Here is a 20241-nt window from a genome sequence, read left to right as displayed (position 1 = left end):
TCCATTTGCTGAGGAGAAATTTGTGGAAACTGCTTTTCAAAGATCAGGTTAGCAGAATAAGGGTAGGAGTAATGACAGGTTTACTTGTAGATGCATCATGACTTAAGAGCTTTGTTCTTTCAGCTTTGCAGGGCTGGGAGCAGAAGCTTTCTGCCAGTTGGAAGGGATGATTCCCAGCTTTCCCATGGAAAGTGTCAGATGTTGGAACGTGCTGCCTGTAAAAGATATGGCTTTAGTACATTAAAGAAGTCTATTTACAGTTATTTTAAAGTGGAGCTTACATTCCCGTGCTCTGTAAAGCTGGAGCTAAGACACCTGATATGGATAAATAATTTGTTCCAACACAGTCTAAAAATGTTCTATTTTTAAAAGAATCTGGTTTCTGAAATACATTAATAGCTCAGCTATGTTTCAAACTATAATGTGTTCCTTAAAGAGTCTACCAAGCAAGTCTATGTCTACTAATCCAGATCCCTACCTGATAGATACTACCTTCTCACAGGAACACAGGTATGACTTTAGTTTTCTTTAGACCTTTTGCTCTTCAGCAAAACACCAAGTATTTGTAAGCAAAACAAGCAAGCACATTTTTCCCAATTTGCTTACCTCAAGATCACATGCTGGAGGAAACCTCTAAATTTGAAATTTTGTCATGAGTAAAGGTGGTATTCCCTTCTGTGGTCTATTTATAACAGTCTTTGACACTGAAACTGCCACCTGTCAAAACTCAAACTCCCTCTTGTCTTTTTTTCCCTTCATGGCTTCTATCTACCCCACTCCCTCTTCTTCCCTCTCAAGACTTTTCTACGCTTACTGACCACCAAGCAAGTATTTTATCCGAGCTGCTGAACTGTCCTTTTAAGCCCTCTCCACCAACTCATACGCCCTAAAACTACAAATTCCAGATCGGGTTTGCTCCAAGTTGAGATCAGACATGAGTGGCAGGCACAATGAGTTATCCTTCATCAAAGCAATTAATTAAGTCTACGCAGTTGTAGCTCATTTTACATGTCAGAAAGGTCAAAACTTGAAAACAATAAAAGAGTAGTTTTCATTTCCAGTTCTACTGTGTGCCAAACAGGGTTGGGCTGCTCTGAAATCTGCTCAAAATTGTTAGAACTTCATGATACAATAGTCTTGAGGTTTGGCTTGATTTTTTTTTTCCACCCTAAATGCAAAAAAAAAAAAAAAATCCAATCTGCTATTCATAGTCTGTCCTCTTTAAGAAAAAAAAGATGTGGTGGCACAGCAGGAAATGGAGGGGGAGGGGAGGAAATCAGACCACCCTTCCGCCTTCTCCCCCAGGTACATGGTAAGGGCTTAAGCTTTTTTGACACAGAAAAAGCCATGGCAAGTCACATGCACAATAAATAAACATTTGGGCTTCAAAATCCATTATTTCTCCAGGCATTGGAATTAATGTACCAAAAGAAACAACTAAGAGTTGAATAACCAGGGTCTCAACCTCTCATTCAAGAAAACTGTTTTTAGCTGCTGAGGATTCCTATCCTTGCCCTTTAAATAAATATTGAGAAAGCTGCCAAATTCACATCTACTATAAACAAATCCTTCCCCAGAGAAAGATCAGATTTGATATTCTTACTATTTCAGAAGCTCACCTTTCCCTCACCTAAAGACTTTTGTGTATCTTACGGGAACAAAGAGCCACTGCTGGACACCTTGAAAAACACTTAAAACAGATTAGTGAGAGGTCTGTTTCCATTGTGTTGGTAAGGCCACCCTACAGTCTGCAGTCCTTAGTTACCTGTTGCTATATTTAGAAACCAGTACTGCAGTTAACTTGGATGCAGCTGTGCTGGCAAAAATGTTTAAACCGCTACTATGCCAGCACAGAAAAGAAATACTGTCATAGGTGTTTCTATACTAAACCCCACTATCAGTTCAATCATACAATTTAAAATAACTTAAAAAAATTGTACTTCTAACCAGTATTAATAGCAACACAAGTCTATGGGTAGACCGGGCTTTATGTTCAGAAATAAGCTGTACATCTTCATGGTTGCAATCACGATTGTAAACTTGCTTATAACCTCAAGGTGTTTGGTGGGAAAGGGGAGGCTGGTTCTTTGATCTATATTCATCTTGTTGCCACTGCTGACTGAATCAACAGAAAATTATGGAAGGGAAATGATGTTATACAATAAAGAAACAAGAATTAATAAAATTTACATGCTCTCCGTTAGCTCTGTATTTAAACAGTTTGCAGGGTAAGCATGCTGTGGTCAGAAGCATTCAAGGGCTCTGATATTGCACATGCCAATCTGAAAGGCACTAGGCTAGGCAGTGGGCAATTTTGGGAGTTCTTTTGGTAACATAACCAATTTACCAAAGCAAGCAACGCTGACATTTAACAGAGCTGAGCATACCCCAGCTTTCCCAACAGAGTTCCATCTCGTCAGATTCCCCTGCAAACAGATTTCTATTCGTTCCTGGTGTTCTTCCTGAACTTCTAGCATATCCAGATCACATCAAGCCAAGCATGCACAGAACACGATTAGCAGTAACTCGCTCTAGAAAGAGTGTCAACCTTGAAGCTTTAGAGGCACAGAAGTATGGTGGGCAGTATAGAGAACCGTATTTAAAAAGTGACAAATGGTTTTACCTATAGGAAGACTCCAACACCTATGGCCATTTGGTGGTTGGTTCTTCTGTTGAACTTGTGGACAAGCAAGTACCACGCAGATGTCCCTGCAAGTGCTGCAGAAAGACTACTACTTGCCATCCATTCCAACAGCCACTGCTGGCCGTGGCAGTAAAATCCTATCCTGTGCTCCTCTACGTCAGCGTCTGGTTACTTACGTGTCTTACCTGTTTTCTATGGGTATGCCTTCAAATAAATGTCCCTGTGATGATGTTTGCAAGACTGTATGAACAACAGCAACGGTAACATTACTAAACAAAACTGCAAAGTAAGCCAGAAAAAGGTTTTATTTTATTAGGAATGGTACATTTAAACACATGTAAGACTTTGGGATTAATTTACATATTTTTCCAAAAATGTTTCCCTTCTTTAATGATACAGAAGTTAAAAAAAAAAATCTAATTTCAAATTATAAGAACAAACAGTATTTGCAGTGGAAATTTCTATTAATCAAAACTACTGTGCATTCAGAAGATTTGAAGAAATTATCCTCTTTATGCTTTAACATGATTAAGTTTTCCTGTCACAACTGACTACACTTTTCCTGGGATTTTTTTGCTGCTGTCATTACTAAAATAACCTTCCTTTCCATCAAGACTATTGCTAGTCATACACACATTATTCAGTATCATACTTTTGGGTATGAAAGCTATGTCACTTTTATAAACATCAAAAACATGGACATGCATATTGACATTTCTGTGCAGCTTTATGGAGTCACCTGACAAATAAGGCCTCTACATACAATACCACATACTAGTGAATTACTGGAAAATTATTATAATGGATTCCCAATAATCCTGACATCTGGATGGTACATCTCATTTTAACAGCAAACTCCAGCTTTTGTTACTGCTTAACGTGGTATTGATACACTGTCCAAATGAGCAATATTCAACTAATCAATGTGTATTCCTGAAAGTCTGTTGCAAATTAAGCATCTTATCAAGGTCATTTAAAGCTGGGACTTGAACAGCCTGTTAAGCCAAGCAACAGGGGAAAAAGTGAACTCTAAACTAAATTCAGCTGGTCCATTCATTCTCACACAGAAAAGTAGCCACAGAACCTTAAAGGAATAAAATCTATACTTCCTGTTCTTGGACTTAATACCAAGGACAAAAGCTAACGTAGTATTTTGGAAGTCAAAGGCCTTGGAGGTGGAGGGGAAATTGGGGGGCAAGAAAGGGAGAAAGCAGCGTATTGTCTCATCCCATTACCTCAGCATTATGTGTACATAACATATCTATGATAGAAATGTTTACTAATAGCAGGGAAAAAAAAATAAAAAAAGACTTCCCACTCCAGACTTCACTGAAAGGAGAAAGCTGACAGCTCCTCCTCACAGAGATGGCCTATTTGATGACAGGCACTTTGGCAATGTAAGAGGAGGTTACCCTTTCATCATGTTAACTCTTCCCCTCCCAGTTCTCATGTATAATTTGTCTCAAGCCTTCAAGAAACTTGAATCAAATTAAATGCATTAACACATCTCTATGAGCAGGTTAACTACGGCTATGAGCAGAGCTCGATCTAGAACGAGATTTTCTTTTAGAAGAAGAAGGAGATGGGGAAGAAGCTAGCAAGCTGGAGCGGTGGCTCTTCTGGGAGTAACTCTTTTTAGGTGTACGACTGCGAGAACGAGACCGGGATCGAGACCGGGACCGGGATCGAGACCGGGACCGGGACCGGGACCTTGATCTTGACCTGGACCTGGACCGGCTGTCCGACCTGGAAGATCCTGTAGACCGGGACCTGCTGCGAGATCTTGAGTAACTCCTTGATCGAGATCTGCTTCTAGAGAAACACAGTTAAGAGCTGTAGTCTCACCTCCTACTAAATTCAAAATAATCAAATTAAATTCTCAACTACTTTGTATGCACAGCACGTCCATCTGAACACGCTAGGCACAACATTCAGCTATTTCAGAGTGCTTCTAGATTTTTGTTATGTTCCATCACAACATTTTCTTAGGCCAAGGCTAGCAGTTCTAGCCTTGACATTCTCTGCTAGCTTGGCAAAACATGAACTGCCTAATAAAACTGCCTTCCCACCACCCCCACTGGGAGGAGACAAGCAGATTTTTAGCCATTTATCAAGAAAAGCACAGAAATGAAAATTCGTACCTGTGGTATTTATTCTCTCTAGAAATGCCCATGTAAATTAGGGTTTCTCTCAAGATGCTAAAAGTCTCTAAAGGCATGGAACACCAGCACACTTTAAGGCCTGAGAGTTTACCACCTTCTCTAGTTACGCGTCCCTTTTATCATGAAAAGAAATGGATTTATTCTTAAAGACAGACAATGAAAAATCTGCAGCTAACATTATTTGAGAGATTTCACAGGACTGTGAAGCAGCTTCCCATTAAATTAAAAGGCTTTTAATTCCAGCATACATAGGTTTTTTAAAAAGGTCTTTAACTTAAATATCAACCTTTATATTTTTTAAAAAATAAAAAGTCTTACTCTCATCCAAAAGTGTTCTATCTACCCTGTTTTCAGCAGGCTAGTTCTTATCTAAATCTATTTACACTGCTAGGAAGTGGTTCTGTGTGGTGATATTTAGCCTGGGGCCAAAGAATTAGATAATAAAACTTTGGCATCCATACTACCCAAATCCATGCCCTCAGCAGAATTTTATCAGGTCAGGTGACATACCTATGCCTTCTGTGATCTTCAGTTAGTTTAATTCTGCGTCCATTCAGCTCAGTGCCATCCAATTTTTCCAGTGCACTCTTCATATCACTGTAAGATGCAAATTCCACAACCCTGTATGCCATCAGAAGAAAAAAGAAAAAGTTTCAGAGAAACTGAAAAAGCAAGGTGAACAAGTTTGGGCCTTTTTCAATCTGCTGATTCACAGCTTGATGCTTTATCTTCTGAAAGCAAATTTTTAACTTGGTTAAAAGGAAAATATGTCACTAACAGTCTAGTCATCCATATCTTTGACATCTCAAACGTTACCAGAACTCTCATCTGAAATAAGATGAAGAACATCCAGGAAACTACACAAACCTGCACCAGCTGAGGAAATGTTTTTCAGACCCCCACTAAATTGCATTCTAAAGCTGTCCAAGAAACAGAATAAACTTGCAGACTCTCCTGCCCTACTTAGACTTTTAGCACTGAATAGAAAACCCCTGTTTTTTAAAATTTGTTTTCCTCTCAAAAAAAGTCTAAGTTGCATGTGCTTGCAGTGGCCCTTGAGGACTGTTTTGCCAGCACAGACACTCTGTTCATACTTCTGTCTCTCCTGCTTTGTCGTGCAGGACCTTTGTAGTCTGCAGAACTAAGAATGGGGAGCAGGCAGCTAGGTATTCCCTATGGAGACTGGTTACGGTCATTTCCCATGACTTTGCTGAACCAGTGCAAAGCAGCCACAGACAGGAGGTATTTTAGCCTCAGGAGCCAGATCATAAACGATTATACATAAATAAATCTGAAGTTAAAGACACCAGAACTCAACTGCTGAAAGGTATTCTCCCTTCCCTTTCTGCTCTGACACACTGTTTTCATGGTAGAGACTGAGTTCAGTACCACTTCTGAACTTACTGACTGTTTCTGGTTTTTTTGGTTGGGTTGGTTTGTTTTTTAAATTGGAGAAATGTCAGCATCTAAGCCACACCATAGATTTATGTTTCATTTCTTTTATATTACAAGGATAATCTTGCCTTTAACAGTTTCAGTTATCATACAGATTTAAGACACAAAATGAACCTACCCTTCATTCCTGTTGTTTCTGTGCGCATCCACATAGGTGACCTCCCCTGCCTTTCTCATGACATCTTTCAAGTCCTGCAGCAAAAGTTAACATTTTAGCCTTAAACAGGACAAAAATGAGTCACCTAGCAGTAACACCCCCCTCAAAATTTCTCTGCTAAAACTGCTTAATGCTTTTCTATTTTTTTATATATATAGACACATATAATTTAGAAAAGTTTCTGAAACAGCCTATGTAATAGCAGCTGCATATACAAAGCCCTCATTTTCATATCTATATTGACTAAAATATTGCTTTAAAAATAATCTTACATCCCAAAACCAGCTGTTATGAAAACACAACACAATACTTAAAACACAAACATATGCACTGAAATCAGAACTATAACAGATGAAAAGCAGTGTAGTATTAAATGCAGAGTTTCATGAGTAACACCCCAGCTAAATAACAACATATGTAGACAAATTCATTCTATATGCTCACCTCCCCCAACTTCAAAAGAAATTTAAAAGCAAAAAGGTGTAATTACTATATAATTAATAATTTTACAAAGGGAAAAATTTTCTTATATTTCACTTGAGTATCTGTCACACTACAGTGCCACATCAATAGACACCCTTGTGTTTAACTTAGACACTAAGCAGGCAGACACTCTAAAATTACTTGCTCAGCAATAGGATAAAGTACAAACAAATAATGTAAAAGGTCACTCAAAAGCTAAACATTTGTACAAACTAAAGCAGTACTTTTACCAAACTATCTGGTATTTTATAATCCCAGACTACTTACCGCAACATGCCACAAGTGACAGATGATATAAGAAGGTACCTTAAGCAAAGAGCTGCTTGTCCAATACCTAGCTGGCCAAGAGGAACTCTCTTACATGAGAAAGGCAGAGTGATGGCTCATAGCAATATGCTTCACGGAGGTACCAGAGGCCCTGAAAGCACTGGACATAGTCTCCAGTCTCCAGAAGTGGCTAAAGAACCCGAGGATGATCTGTGCTAGCCAATCGAGATCAAACCCAGGCAAACCAAGATCTAGATCGCCAAAAAACAGGAGTGTCATAGGAACCAAAATGAAAATTTAAAACAGGCCAAACCCTAGAATTTCAGCCACCAGAAAACCCCCAAATCTTTGGTTCTTTTTCCTCCACACAAGAAAAATGAGGGTTAACCAAATCAAGGTTGTTAGAAGAGGTTCAAAATGCACTTGGTTAGAAATATGCTTAAGGACGAAAAGACTACAAAACAAAAAGCCGAGAAAAACTTTAGAACATTTGCCACAGAGTATAAGAAAACTTAGTTTTACCTAATCTTTTAATTAAAATTCAACAATTTTATTTTAAAAACTGGCATATGCAAACTAGTAGATATTTTCCTTGTTTCATTTGTGCTTAACACAAAGAAACCTTAATAGCAAATGAAAAATGGGCCCTGCAGTACTATTAAAAGTAATACTTCAACCTCAGTATGTTTATCCCCCAATTTAGAGATGAAGAACAAAATTTTGGCTCTACTCAAGTCAATGAGATCTTAACCAGACCAGGACTGTTAAGTCAAAAGGAAGTTAGAAAATATTAATCTACAGAATTATTTTCTAATTCAGTAACTAAATTTACGCTTTAAAACTGAGGCCCCCACAGGACTTGTCACACTATACACCGATTCATAAGGATCATCATCATGAAATATCATTTGTAATAGTAATGTCAACATGGTTAAGATGCCAACATTATTGTTCAAAATAGAGTAAGCGTACATGTGTTATAAAAGCTCAACCAGAGCATTTGCTATTATTAGGGGAATGTTTTAAAGTTATGTGGTTTTACTTAACCAGTGGAACAGTCCAGTTTTATCCCAAGTTTACTGTTTTCATTCACCTTAAACAGCACAAGAATATCCTGTTGTCCTTAGCAGCAAAGGAAAATAAGGTGTAGGGCAACCGTAAACAGGAAAAACCACATATTACATCTGGATGTAACACAGATCTACTCTTCCCAACTGCTTGAAAATTCACAGATACTGAAGAACTAATAAGGGTGGTTGGAAAACTCTGAACATGCATAAATATAAGTTTGCTAAAATAAGAATTCTGACAGTTTGTCTACTACTTATATATGAGATTATCTATTAACAAAATAGTCAACAATTTGAGGAAACTGATCTGAATACAAATTTTATTTGTGGTTTGTTTTTTTACATATCCCAACACAGTAACTTTTAAAAGGAGACAAAGCATCTCAAAGCATGAGGATTTGCACACACCAAAGATTAAACTGTGTGTCTAAGTTTTAAAGCAAGGTTCCGTATCGACTGTACTTGCTAGAAGCTCAGGGATTAGAAAGCAAGAATAATGCCGCTACTGTTAAGGCATTAGCTATTTTCATCTGTTGTGTAAGTAGCACAGTTAAAAAGTTAAAACATTACAGTTAGTATCAAAAAGCAGTACAGCTTCAAAACTAAATGAGGTTTGCACCTGGATGCTAGCTTCAAATGATTTGTTTAGGGAGGTATCAAGAAGTAAAGTCTCTTATGCTAACTTATCCTGTATTTAAGGGAGTCACTGAAACATTAATTAGAATCCTAAAGATTCATCAGTATGAAATCTGAACGGGGTGGGCTTGATTCTAAAATGGTAAGTACATGTAAAGCCATTATAAATATTCACAAGAAGAATGAAGTTATAGAAATGTTATTCCCCCCCCCCCCCCCCCAAGTTATGAATTTAACACTGAACAGCACTATAGGATTTAATCTCCTTAACACTCCATTCTAGCTTACTTCTCCAGTCCCTACTCCAAGCATTGTGTTTTGCAGCAACCTCTTCATATACATAACTGCATAGCATACCCAGAAGATATTTAGATGAAATCCACTTGCTCATCACAACAAATCAGAAGTTGGTTTTTTTAGTTATTCAATAATTAACACAACTGTACAATTACGAACCTTTTGAACCTGTCATGCAGAAGATAAACAAACCTAGTTCAACTGTTTATCTGCATGGATTGTACCCAAGCTCTTATGAAACACATCAGCAAAGCTCCAGGCAAGCCAAACAGCCTCCTCATGCGGACTTAGCTGCAAGAGCAAGGTTTGAACATTCAACCTGTTCTACTGCATCTTTCAGTACACTAACTAAAGTCTCTTTATTCAAAGAATATAAAGGTTAATAAACAAGACTAAACTCCACTATTCACTCACCTTTTGTAAATAGCATCTGTTGCTATGCCCTTAAAAAGTAAACTCTCTACAGTCTGTATACTACACTGAACACAACTAAAGGAATTGATCATCTGGTTATTCTGTTAAAAGCCAGGTAAAAATTAGCAAAACATTAGCAAGGGGTGAAAAAAAAATGTGGTGGTAAGAAAGCTTCAAGAGACAATTACTGAAAGTTTGGGGCTTTTTAAAAATATCTGCATAAAGCATACTATACACAGTAGCTTTCTTAAGATTCCCTTTATTAATGACATATTGCCAGACTTCTCAATCATGCATCATGCCACAAAAATATTTTGCAAAACCTGAGAACATAAATTTCACACAAAACAAAGGCATGCACCTCCAGGTGTAACAATACAAAGGGATGACATAGTTTGAATGGATGCTATGCTTTAATAATTTAGAAACAATCTAGAGTCTTCAAAAGTTTTATCAGTTGGTAAACACAAGCAATTAAAAATCAGTTCCCAACTGCAAAATCTAGTTATAGAACTATTTGCACAGCTGTGAAACAAAAGACTTCTTTAAGTGTTTGAATGCTAATATTTAGCAATCACTGAAGCTTCTTTGTTAATTTTTTATTCGGGTTAAATATTTATGATGGCTTTATTAAGAAATTAGGCTGAGAGCAGTCTACTTACAGGGTAGGAAAATAAGATGTAAAAAAAAGATGTTAACTCACCTGCCAGCTGATACGGGATGAAAGGTTTTCAACTATGATCCTGTGTTCAGTACGAACAGGAGGCCCATACCGGCTAGAAGAGTTCAGAGGGGAAAAAAAAAAAAAGGAAAAAGTCTCCAGTGTAAGGAGTTTAGAACTTAAATCTGATGTTTTCTATAGTTTGCTGAGAGATTTAAGTATTTCCTTTGTTGCTGGACCGCAGATTTGATTCTCCCTAGTCAAGAATATATTTAAGAGTCCACTACAAGAAGAGAGCTGCTACCAGTGGATTAAAAATTATTTTGATGCAGAACTTTATACCAAAACAGTCAATATAGCTGTAATTTTTTTCTAGATATATTGAAATAAGTGGCTAGTAGAATTAAAATAATGTAAGGAGAATTAGTTTAATTTTGGTATTTGACAGGCTTGGCTCACACATACAGTTTTGGAAGATATTAATGTAAAGGGCAATTTAAAATTTTTTGGTTTTTTAGTTGGTAGGATAAATTCTGCTTCATGTCAGGGAGACAGAAGGCACAATTTAGACGCATCTTAGTTCATGCTTCTAAATTTCAAATCACTTGTTAATATTTATGTCACTATGACCTGTATTAGATATTTTTCTGGGTAGAAATATTCTTATTTTAGTAAAATGAAAGCTAGATAACTGGCTGCCCTGAAATAATTGTGGCATTTGACAGTTCCTGGATGGAAGATGATGTTTTTCACTCAACCAAAAATTAAAAGACCCTCTCAAAAAAGAAAATGTGGCTTGAAAATGTTCATACAGAAGAGTAAGACATCTGGAAAGAATACTGAAAGAATACTGCCCTTACACGTCATTTCTGTTCCCAATCCTAGTCATTCTGAATGCAAAGGGATCTGAGAACTATGGAAAAAGCTATGCCAGCCATTTGAGAAGTGCTGCGGGATTCTAACAATGGCACTACTTTGTATTACTACAAGAAGATGCAAGAATCAAGAACACTGACCTTAGAGAAAATTATTCTCATCTTCTCCCATAGAAACACAATCCTAAATTGTGCGTATTGATTTGTACACTGAAGCATAGGCAATTTCATTTCAGTGCATACCTCAAAGTGTCCCAATTTTTTTCAGAACATCCAGATCTTCCGGGCATTTAAACAGAGGTCCCAGAGTCCCAAAACTGGCAGGCTGAGTCTCATTTTTCCATTATTGCAAACCGCAGTCTCCTCCTGTCTGGCATCGGCAGTCTGACGTCATGAACATGACTACAGCGTCAGATGCCCACGACCTTCAATCACACTTCCTACTTTAAAAGTCCACTTTTAGCCTGGACCTCGGACCAATTATACCGCATCAAGGTTACTGCCACTAAAGAAAAAATAATCTAATTAGCATACTTGCATATGCAAATTAGATGTTCCAGACACTGGTTCGTAACTGGCAGCAATTCTGACTTTGAAACAAACACAGAGGTTTATGTCAGTTAAGTCTTCATCTTTCTTCCAAACTCTACCCTGCACAGGTCACAGGTATAAATGTTTCTACAGAGTAAATTATTCCATACATTCCTTCACACAGGTAGATATAAAGTACAAAGATGTAATGTGTAGTTTTTTGGTGGAATATATGCAAATCCGCAGAACTTTCAAACTCCACTGCAAGCTGGCACAAGTTTCACCAGTGGCTCAAATCACCGAAAGTGAACAACTCCACCAATACCCTATGTCCACTACAGGTATTCTACATACGAGCTACATCCTGCTTTTCAGACTCCACTGCTGGACAGAGGCTCTCCTTCAGCAAGGCATCTGCTCGGTCAGCAAACTTAGTCAACTGGTATTTAAAACTTCCGCACGTGTTATCTTGTCCCCTAGTACTGTTCCTCAAATACAGTTCCATTTGTATCCTGTGCTGAAGTAAGCATTTTGATAACCATACAATTGGAAACATGAAAGCTTGGTTAGACAGTAAATACCTTGAACTATTGCTCTACAGTAATTCTACTAGCTTGTAGGCTCAGTTTAATGACAAAAGCCTCAACAGAGAAGCTGAGAGGCTCTGGCATTTTTCTTGCTTTAGTGTTAAAAACAGCCAATCCAACTGCAGCATTACTCCTTCACATCCTCTACACAACAGTAGGAAGCAAGACCAATGTAGTGCCTACAACACGGAGAGGGAGCGTTTCATAATAGGTTTGTGAACCTCTGCAAGCCAGTTAAATTGCTTTAAAATCCACATTCTCCTCAGCCAGAGGAGGTATATAATAGTAATGGACTGCCAAGGTTTGAGAACATAAAACTTCTTTCATTAAGATATAGAAGGAAACGGAGCTGGATCCCCAGCTCCAACCACAAGAAGAAAACAGTATTTCAGTACAGTTCTTCAGTTACTGTGTTTGTAGAAAACAGAGTCCAGACCACCTACCTAGATCCACTCTGTGACTGGTAATAACTGAACCGTTGTGGGAATCTGCCCCTTCCTCTTCGGGCTCGTGCATGCTCAATTGTAACCCTTATGAAAGGAACAAAACAAATCAAGCAAACAAAAAATAAAACACGAAGTTGAGTTATCTGACACTGACTTAATCTTTCGCAACTGGAAGCACATGTGCACAAACAAGAATTATCTTGCCCTTGCAAGCAGTGATTTTTAACACAGTCACTGGCATTTCTTAAAGAGCCAGAACAGGGGCATTCTCTTGCCTCACGCATCTGCCTCAGACTTGCATGAAAATTGCTGTGGGTCTGTAATTCAGATTGAAACAATTAAATTTGATCAACCAGAGCCCAAGAGTAACTCCAGAGGAAAAAAAAAAAAAAAAGAGTACCAAAATAATTAACAACAACCTAATGACCTAAACCCAGCCAGCTTCCACAATCAAAACAAAAATTACTGTAAGATACAATGATTATCGTCCACATTGTTACAAATCGAAGGGCAACACTCCAAATGATGTAAGGCTATCATCAACTTTTTTCCTAAGTCACACAGATAAATAACAAGTAAGTTCAATTAATTTTTACTAATACATCTAGTGACAAGACCTTGAGCTAGCTTTGAAGGAGAAATAAGTGCAAGCAGAGAAAACAGTCAGCCCTGCTCCAAACCACCCCTCCTCCAGTCCCAAACTATCTCTGCCTTATGTAAGACTGTAGCCAGGATCCCAATGAATCTCTTTATCTAAAGTTATGGAAGGCATATCCCACCACAGAGCCACAAGAAATGGGTGTCAGAGCACAAACTAACACACTGTACTTGGATACAAAGCACTTTCGCTGCTCTTAAAGGAAATTATGGTATCATTCTTACCTTTCATCACACAACTCTTTACCATTTAGTTCATAAATTGCATCATCAGCATCCCTGTGGTCTTCAAATTCCTAGAAGAAAAATAGGAATAAAAAAGTATTATCCCTCATAGTGTATTCAAATGCTAGAAAACACGTCATCTTTATAAATTTGACATTTCTGCAGCAAGTATCAGACAGAACTTTGAACAAGGAAGTAGATTCCTAGTATATTTATGACCAAAAATCCAAGATATTCCCATTCATAACCATTTCCCCCTCCATCCTGCAAACTCCTTTTGCCTCCCTAGTTGTTTCAGTATAACTATTTGCAGGACCTATATAAAATGAATTAATTAAATGACCTGTTTTATTATATAAATATCTAAAATACTTTTGGGGAGAGAGGTGGGGGGATTACTTTAAAGTATACAGTTTAAAACCCAGCCCTACATACAGGGAAATCCTATATAACAGCACTAGTTGATCAACTGTAAACAAAAGCAGGAGAGCTGTGCACTCCCAAAAGCCTCTTAAAGAGTTCTGAGGCTGATTCAATTCTTACTGAATTGTCAAACAAAGAATAAAACAGAAAAAAAGTCCTCTGGAATTTTCCTGAGCGAGTTCAGCTCACTAGTCTGGCAAAAAGGTGCCTGTGTAAGAAGAATAAGAAACATAAGCCCCTCTTCAGTATTGGCCACCTGTGGGTCTGGGTCAGCTATAATGTGCAATTCCACACACTGTTGCAACAGAATCCGTCGCTTTGCTTTTGGCAGCAATGCTGCTTTAGTCAGCCCGAGTAGCCTCTGCCCACTATCCAGCCCACTGGTTCCTGGCAAAGCTGTTTGTACAGCTCTGCAGGAAACTAGGTCAAGAAACCTATCCAGATGAAAAACAGCACACTTTGTACAGGAGGTGGGGTGAAAAAGACAGTGTTATTTTTCAACTAGACAAGCTTCCCAGGTAGGTTCATTATGTTGCTGAACAACTTGTGGTAACACCATGTGAGACAAGGGGAGAAAGAAAAGAAATAAAGCAGTGAGAACAAATAGGGACTGCCTGAACCAGCAGTGGGGATGGAGAAAAATAAAACTGTGGAACTGCAGCTTCAGAGTGATGAACAACAGAGAAGAAGCTTCTCAAGTTGAAGAAAGTGTTTGCATAACTATGAACAGCTTTTCAGAAGCAATACTGGTTTAAGCAATCTTCCCCCTTCTGCACTGAAATAGGTTTCACTACCAAGTGAAACATTACACATCCTTGCAAGATGATGCAAAGATTATCTTGAGAAAATTCATGTAGGCCCAGCATTTAAGGGTATCAATAGTTAACAACTAAAATTCCCATGATTTCAGCTAGTTTCTAACAAACTGAATGTCTGCAAGTCTGTCTAGCTTTACATACTAGCTTTATGGTCTGAAGTTTGAAAACATTCTGCACTGAAAGCTACAAAATTTAAATAAATATGATTAGTTTCAAAGACCGAGCAGTGATTTCAATCAAGCACAATGAAACATGCTTTTAACACTACAATAACATTCAATCAAAATCACTTGGTTTTGTAAGAGGTTTTATAAATATAGATTTTAAATAACAGAAAACGAAGATGAACTGACAGTCCATGACAAGTGATGTACCGCAAAGGATAATGCTATTCAGTGTATTTATAAATGATCTGGATGACAGGATGGAGTGCACCCTCACCAATTTTGTGGCTGACACTAAAAGTGTAGGAGGAGAAATAGCTATACCAGAAGGAAAAACCACCACACAGAGAGACCATGGTAGGCTGAAAGATTAGGCCAAGAAGAATTGCAAGTTTAAGCAAAATATAAATGTGAAGTCCTGCACCTGGGATAGAGTAATCCTAAGCAGGAGAACAGGCTGGGATCTGACTGGCTGGAGCCTAGCTCTGGTGGAAAGGACACGGAAATCCTTGTGGAGAGTCAGCTAAGTGTGAGTCAGCAAGTGTGGCCTTGCTGCAGTGAAAGTAAACCGCGTCCTGGGCTGCATTGGTAAGGGTACAGCCAGCAGACCAAGGGATGTGATTATTCCACCCTACTTGGCACTTGCCAGGCCACACCTGGAACACTGTGTCCAGTTTTGATCCCTCCAGCTCAAGAAAGACACTGAAAACCTGGAGCAGGACCAACAGAGTTCCACCGAAACTGATCAGAAGGTTGGAGAACAAAGAAAGGTCGGAGAGCTGTGTTTCTTCAGCCTGAAGAAAAGGCAGCTCAAAGGGGATTGAGAGTCCTCCAAAACCTAAAACATAGTTACAGAGATAATGGAAGCGCTTTTCTCACGTGGTTGCACACTGATGGGATGACAGGGGAAAGGGGGGAAGTTTTGTTCATATGTAAGGAAAATATTCATTGTGCAAACAACTTAATTTTTTAGACAGAGTTATGGGACAATTATTCAAGCTTATTAGTGTGCTTTGAAAAGAAAATGCTTCTGCCTAGGAACTGGAGAAGAGAGGAAGGAGGGCTGGCTGACTCATGTACAGGAGTTGAACAGAAGTTGTTCCTGAATGAGTCAACAGCCCTGCCCACGAAGAGAAGAGGAACGCTCAGGGAAAGGCGATTGAGAAATAGTAGCAATTGGAAAGGACGCACTGAATAAACTCAGGTTCGCATCTAGATTGACCATTTACCTCCAGATGAGAAGAGGCGGGTATTTACCTGCTGGCAGTCAACAAGAAGCAGCTCATATTGCAGGGCAACTGGGAACCAGCACGTGTAAGAGTCAAGTAATACTCATATGAAACTAAAGTAGGCAAAGCCTGTTTTTTTGTTCTTTTCTCATAGCTTCACCCAAGGGACAGACCTTGGCAGAACCATAGGCATGTAAGCCTGCTATAGTGCAAGGGCAGTATCAACCTTTCCAGTTTTAACTCAGTGCTGCAGAACAGCTAATTCTCAGTTTTCAGGAGCTAATAGTTAAGAAACAGGCTGATCTTGAGTCACATCAGGAATCTGTAAAGCTGTAAAAATCTGGACAACGGTTTAGGAACACAGAGCTCTAGAAAGCAGCGGTAGGAAACTGAGATTCAATGAACTGTGTATTTCATTTAATACCCCGACAGACACATACGCCCCGTGAACATATATTGCTGGTGAATATGCCTAACTTCAGCTGCACAAGAGTTAAAAGCTGTGCTGCTTAAATCCAACCGCAAGCACCTATTACACCTGCTGTCTTAGCCAACTACTTGGCTTTTATATCAGGCCATCATCTAGAGACAGGAGTAAAATTGGAACATAAGTGATTCTGTGTAAACTCTTCTCCAGGCCAAGACTTTGTCAAGTTTTGTAATGCCTTAACAGGATATTTATACTGTCTCCAGAAATAAGGAATAAAATTTAAATCCATGCAAGACTATGATCAGACAATGCACTTAATGTAGTTAAAATACTACCAAGATTTCGAGCAAAACCTGATCAGCACCAGGTAAAACTGTGATCCCAACATCTGAAAAGCAGTCTGAAATGTGTATTGATATTTTCCATTTCCCATTGGAACTATTATTCTCTTAAGCATCTTCCCTTCCTTGACATCAGCCTAGCAAGGCTAGGAGCTGCAAGCAAGAGAAAAGAATACAAGGTATTACTTACCACAAATCCAAATCCATTTTTCAGATGGATTTCTCGTATGCGTCCGTATCCTTTGAAGAATTTCTCCACATCCCGTTCCCGAGCGCGTGAGCTTAAGTGTCCAACAAAGACACGGCAGCCACTCATCTTAAGGTTGATGCTAATACAGAAAACAGCATTTATCAGATTAACAAATAGGGCGATTAAGATCGCTTTTACATCTCAGAAATCTTGGTTAAATAGGATTTGATTTTATTGTTCTCCAGGTATATATTTTAAAAACCAATTCTCTATGGCCAGATAAGTGAGAAAATCCTGCCTTACTGACTTCTAGCAGAACCTACATTGAACGCCCAGTTTTGTCCTTTTTAGTCATATAACTTAACGACTTCTTGTATCTGAAAGAATGTTTTTGTTTCCTGCTAGACTAATAAAGCTTTTGTATCACAGAGCATGAGAAAAACCCCACTTTATAAGCTCCAAGATAAATTTACTGGGCTAACAGCAGTTAAAAACCAAAACCAGCTCCCCCCCCCCCCGAACTCTTATGCTAATCATTGGAATAACAACATAAAACATTCTCAAACTTTTGCTTTCACCTGGAAGAATTGCTGCAATAGAAGTTTTATTAACATCCAAATGATAAACAGTAGTCATCAAATTATTTCAATTTGCACTAGCCATAAAATACCTTATTTTTAACAGTCTATCAAGTTATGAAAAAGAAATATTTTGTTATTATGAGTTTCAAGAATGGTAAAAACCAAGGTTATGTCAGATATTCTGATTTTCAAAACTATCTACTGATCCAGGATGCATAGTTTGAGATATTTTATGGAAGCTCCATTGTTTACCTTGAGTATGTCACTTTTTCAGTTTATGCGATTTGGAAATTTTTAGGTTAACTGGAAAATATTAATTATTTGGCTCACTCAGTAAGCTTGCTGTCATACAAAAAACCAAAGAATCCAAGCCCTAAAGAGTAGAAATACAATGCGATCTTATATTACTGGGCTGTAAAGCAGAGCAAACAGACAACATATCACCTTAGCTGCGAAAGTAGCTCAAGACAGCTTGGATGCAGTGTTTTGAATTAGTGCGATTTACCTTTTGTATTAACACCCATTACGTTTCTATCGATTAGCTTCCTTACCCAGGCTCACTATGCCAACAGAGAAGTGCCAGAACTTTGGAAGACTGAGTATAGGGCTTCTTACAGGGCGACGGGCCGAAGTGTGACAGCACTTACTTAGATTAACCTAAACTGCCCCCGAACCACGACCTGAGCTATTTAATCGCTTTCACGTGAAAAGTTTTGTGCTTCCCCTACAAGAGCCGATGCTGCCCTTTGTAACCATTCCCCCCTTTGTGCTCACACTTGCATTTTTATGCCCACATGGAAATCCAGCTCCGAGGACTGATTCAGCTCCCTCGCAGGGCAGCTAGTCTTCCAACAGACTGTTTCCCTTGACGCACCCTTACCACACAAACACTGGCAAGGCCAGCAGTGGATATTAATGGAAAGACAGGCCTTTGCAGAGGAAGGACAGACTTACATAACTATGTGCTCTTATCTAAAACAAGGTAAGGACGGTCACTTTGGCAATAGCACTCCTTTTGGGAGCAATATAGATTTGAAAGATTAAAAAGACTACGTAACTGCTGTTCAATATTTCCAGTTCTTAGTTCTAGAAATACAAGGTGGGGAGGAGAGAAGAATCACATAAGGAAATGAACATGGGGTGGATGGGGCTGACTGCCTGAGAAACTGTCACAGACAGAGCGCAAGACACGCAAGCTATGTCCGCGTTATTTACACAAACATCAGGGAGCACCCTGGATGCGAAATTCGTGCCGACACCTGCAAGCCGCAGCGCTTCACGCGGCGTTCCCAAGCACAATGCAACCGCGTTTACTCACTGGCGGCTCACAACACACCGGCGGAAAAGCCCCGGGGCAGCACGGGCCCGCCGCGAAAGCCCGACTGCTCCTTCGTCTTTCCGAGAAGCCGAGCCGGGCCGGGGCTGCGCTCGGCTCGACGCCCGCCCTCCCCCACCCTCCAAGGCGGGAGGATCTTCTCCTCGGGTTCGCCATCACCGAGGCGTCGGCCCACCCAGCGCCGACCGCCCCTCCGGCTCTTCGCGGCGGCCGCGAAGGCTTTTCACCCGCCTCCGAGCCACGACGGCTCCCGGGCACCTCTCCGAGCAATAATGCCGGGATCAGCCCCCTCGGCGAGGCCGCGATCGCCCCCCGGCCGGCGGCCCCCGGCGCTGCGCGGCGCCAGCGAGGCCTCCGCCGGCCGCTTCCCACAAGAAAGGCCGGGCCTGTCCCCGCCCCGCGGCAGGGCCCGGCCGCAAGAACCCCGCTCCCGACTCCACGCCCGACCCTCCCCCGCGCCCCCCCCGCCGCCCAGCAGCGGCGCGGAGGGGCGAGGCGCTCACCGTCGCGGAGCGCTCGGGGGTCCTGCAGGGCCGTGAGGGGAGCGGGCTCTGCCCGTCCGCGGCGGCAATGGCTGCCTGACCAGAGACCAGAGCCGCCGCGCGCCCCCAGTCGCCGCTGCGCAGCCGCCGACGAACAGGACTCCAGCTCCCGTCGCACCCCGCGGCGGCCCCGCCCCGCCCCGCCCCGCCCCGCCGTTTCGCCGATCCACCCCCAGGGCCCGATGGGAGTTGTAGGCGCGCGCGGGGGGGAGGCGCTCCTCAGCGCATCACGCGCCGTTCCCGCCGTCGGGGGACGGCCGTTTCTCCATGGCGGACACCAGAGGGAAACCGCGGGTGGGGGAGACCGCTACTTTTGCTGTCAGCGTCTGAAGGGCGCTCGTCTGATGGAACTCTTACAGTGTCATTCACGGCAGCTCATGGTATGATAATCAAGATGAAAATTGTTACCTGTTTATAATTGTTACCTATTTTTCCGCATAGCACAGCTTGTTCAAGCTTCACCGTCCAGACGCTTAAAATATAGCTAGTTTAATACAGCTACAGGGTTTTTTTGCCCGTTTTACTCCCCGCCGCGCCCCCCCCCCCCCCCCCCCCCGGGCCCCTTGTCTGATAGCATCATGTCTGGATTTTTGGATTTAACTTGTAGTAAATATCCAAGT

At 40.5% G+C, this 20241-nt stretch overlaps 1 protein-coding gene across 2 annotated transcripts; it reads right to left on the bottom strand.

Moving 5' to 3' along the window:
* Positions 1–2927: 2927 nt before the first annotated feature.
* LOC104363783 (serine/arginine-rich splicing factor 5) lies at positions 2928–19725 on the bottom strand. Of its 2 annotated transcripts, none has more exons than XM_032984616.2 (8): positions 19583–19725; positions 17163–17301; positions 13568–13638; positions 12683–12769; positions 10289–10361; positions 6380–6453; positions 5317–5427; positions 2928–4456 (listed from the first exon to the last, which is right to left on the bottom strand). In XM_032984616.2, the coding sequence occupies exons 2-8, from the start codon at positions 17286–17288 to the stop codon at positions 4165–4167; spliced, it is 834 nt and encodes a 277-aa protein (XP_032840507.1). In that variant the 5' UTR covers positions 17289–17301; positions 19583–19725; the 3' UTR covers positions 2928–4164. The 2 variants fall into 2 exon arrangements, with proteins under 2 accessions (XP_032840507.1, XP_042646928.1); XM_042790994.1 differs by lacking the exon at positions 19583–19725 and adding an exon at positions 19062–19164.
* Between the last annotated feature and the right edge of the window lie 516 nt (positions 19726–20241).

The sequence above is a fragment of the Tyto alba genome, unplaced genomic scaffold (assembly GCF_018691265.1).
Source record: "Tyto alba isolate M040663 unplaced genomic scaffold, T.alba_DEE_v4.0 Super-Scaffold_18, whole genome shotgun sequence".
Classification (NCBI taxonomy): Eukaryota; Metazoa; Chordata; class Aves; order Strigiformes; family Tytonidae; genus Tyto; species Tyto alba.
This window is presented reverse-complemented; position numbering and strand designations above follow the sequence as displayed.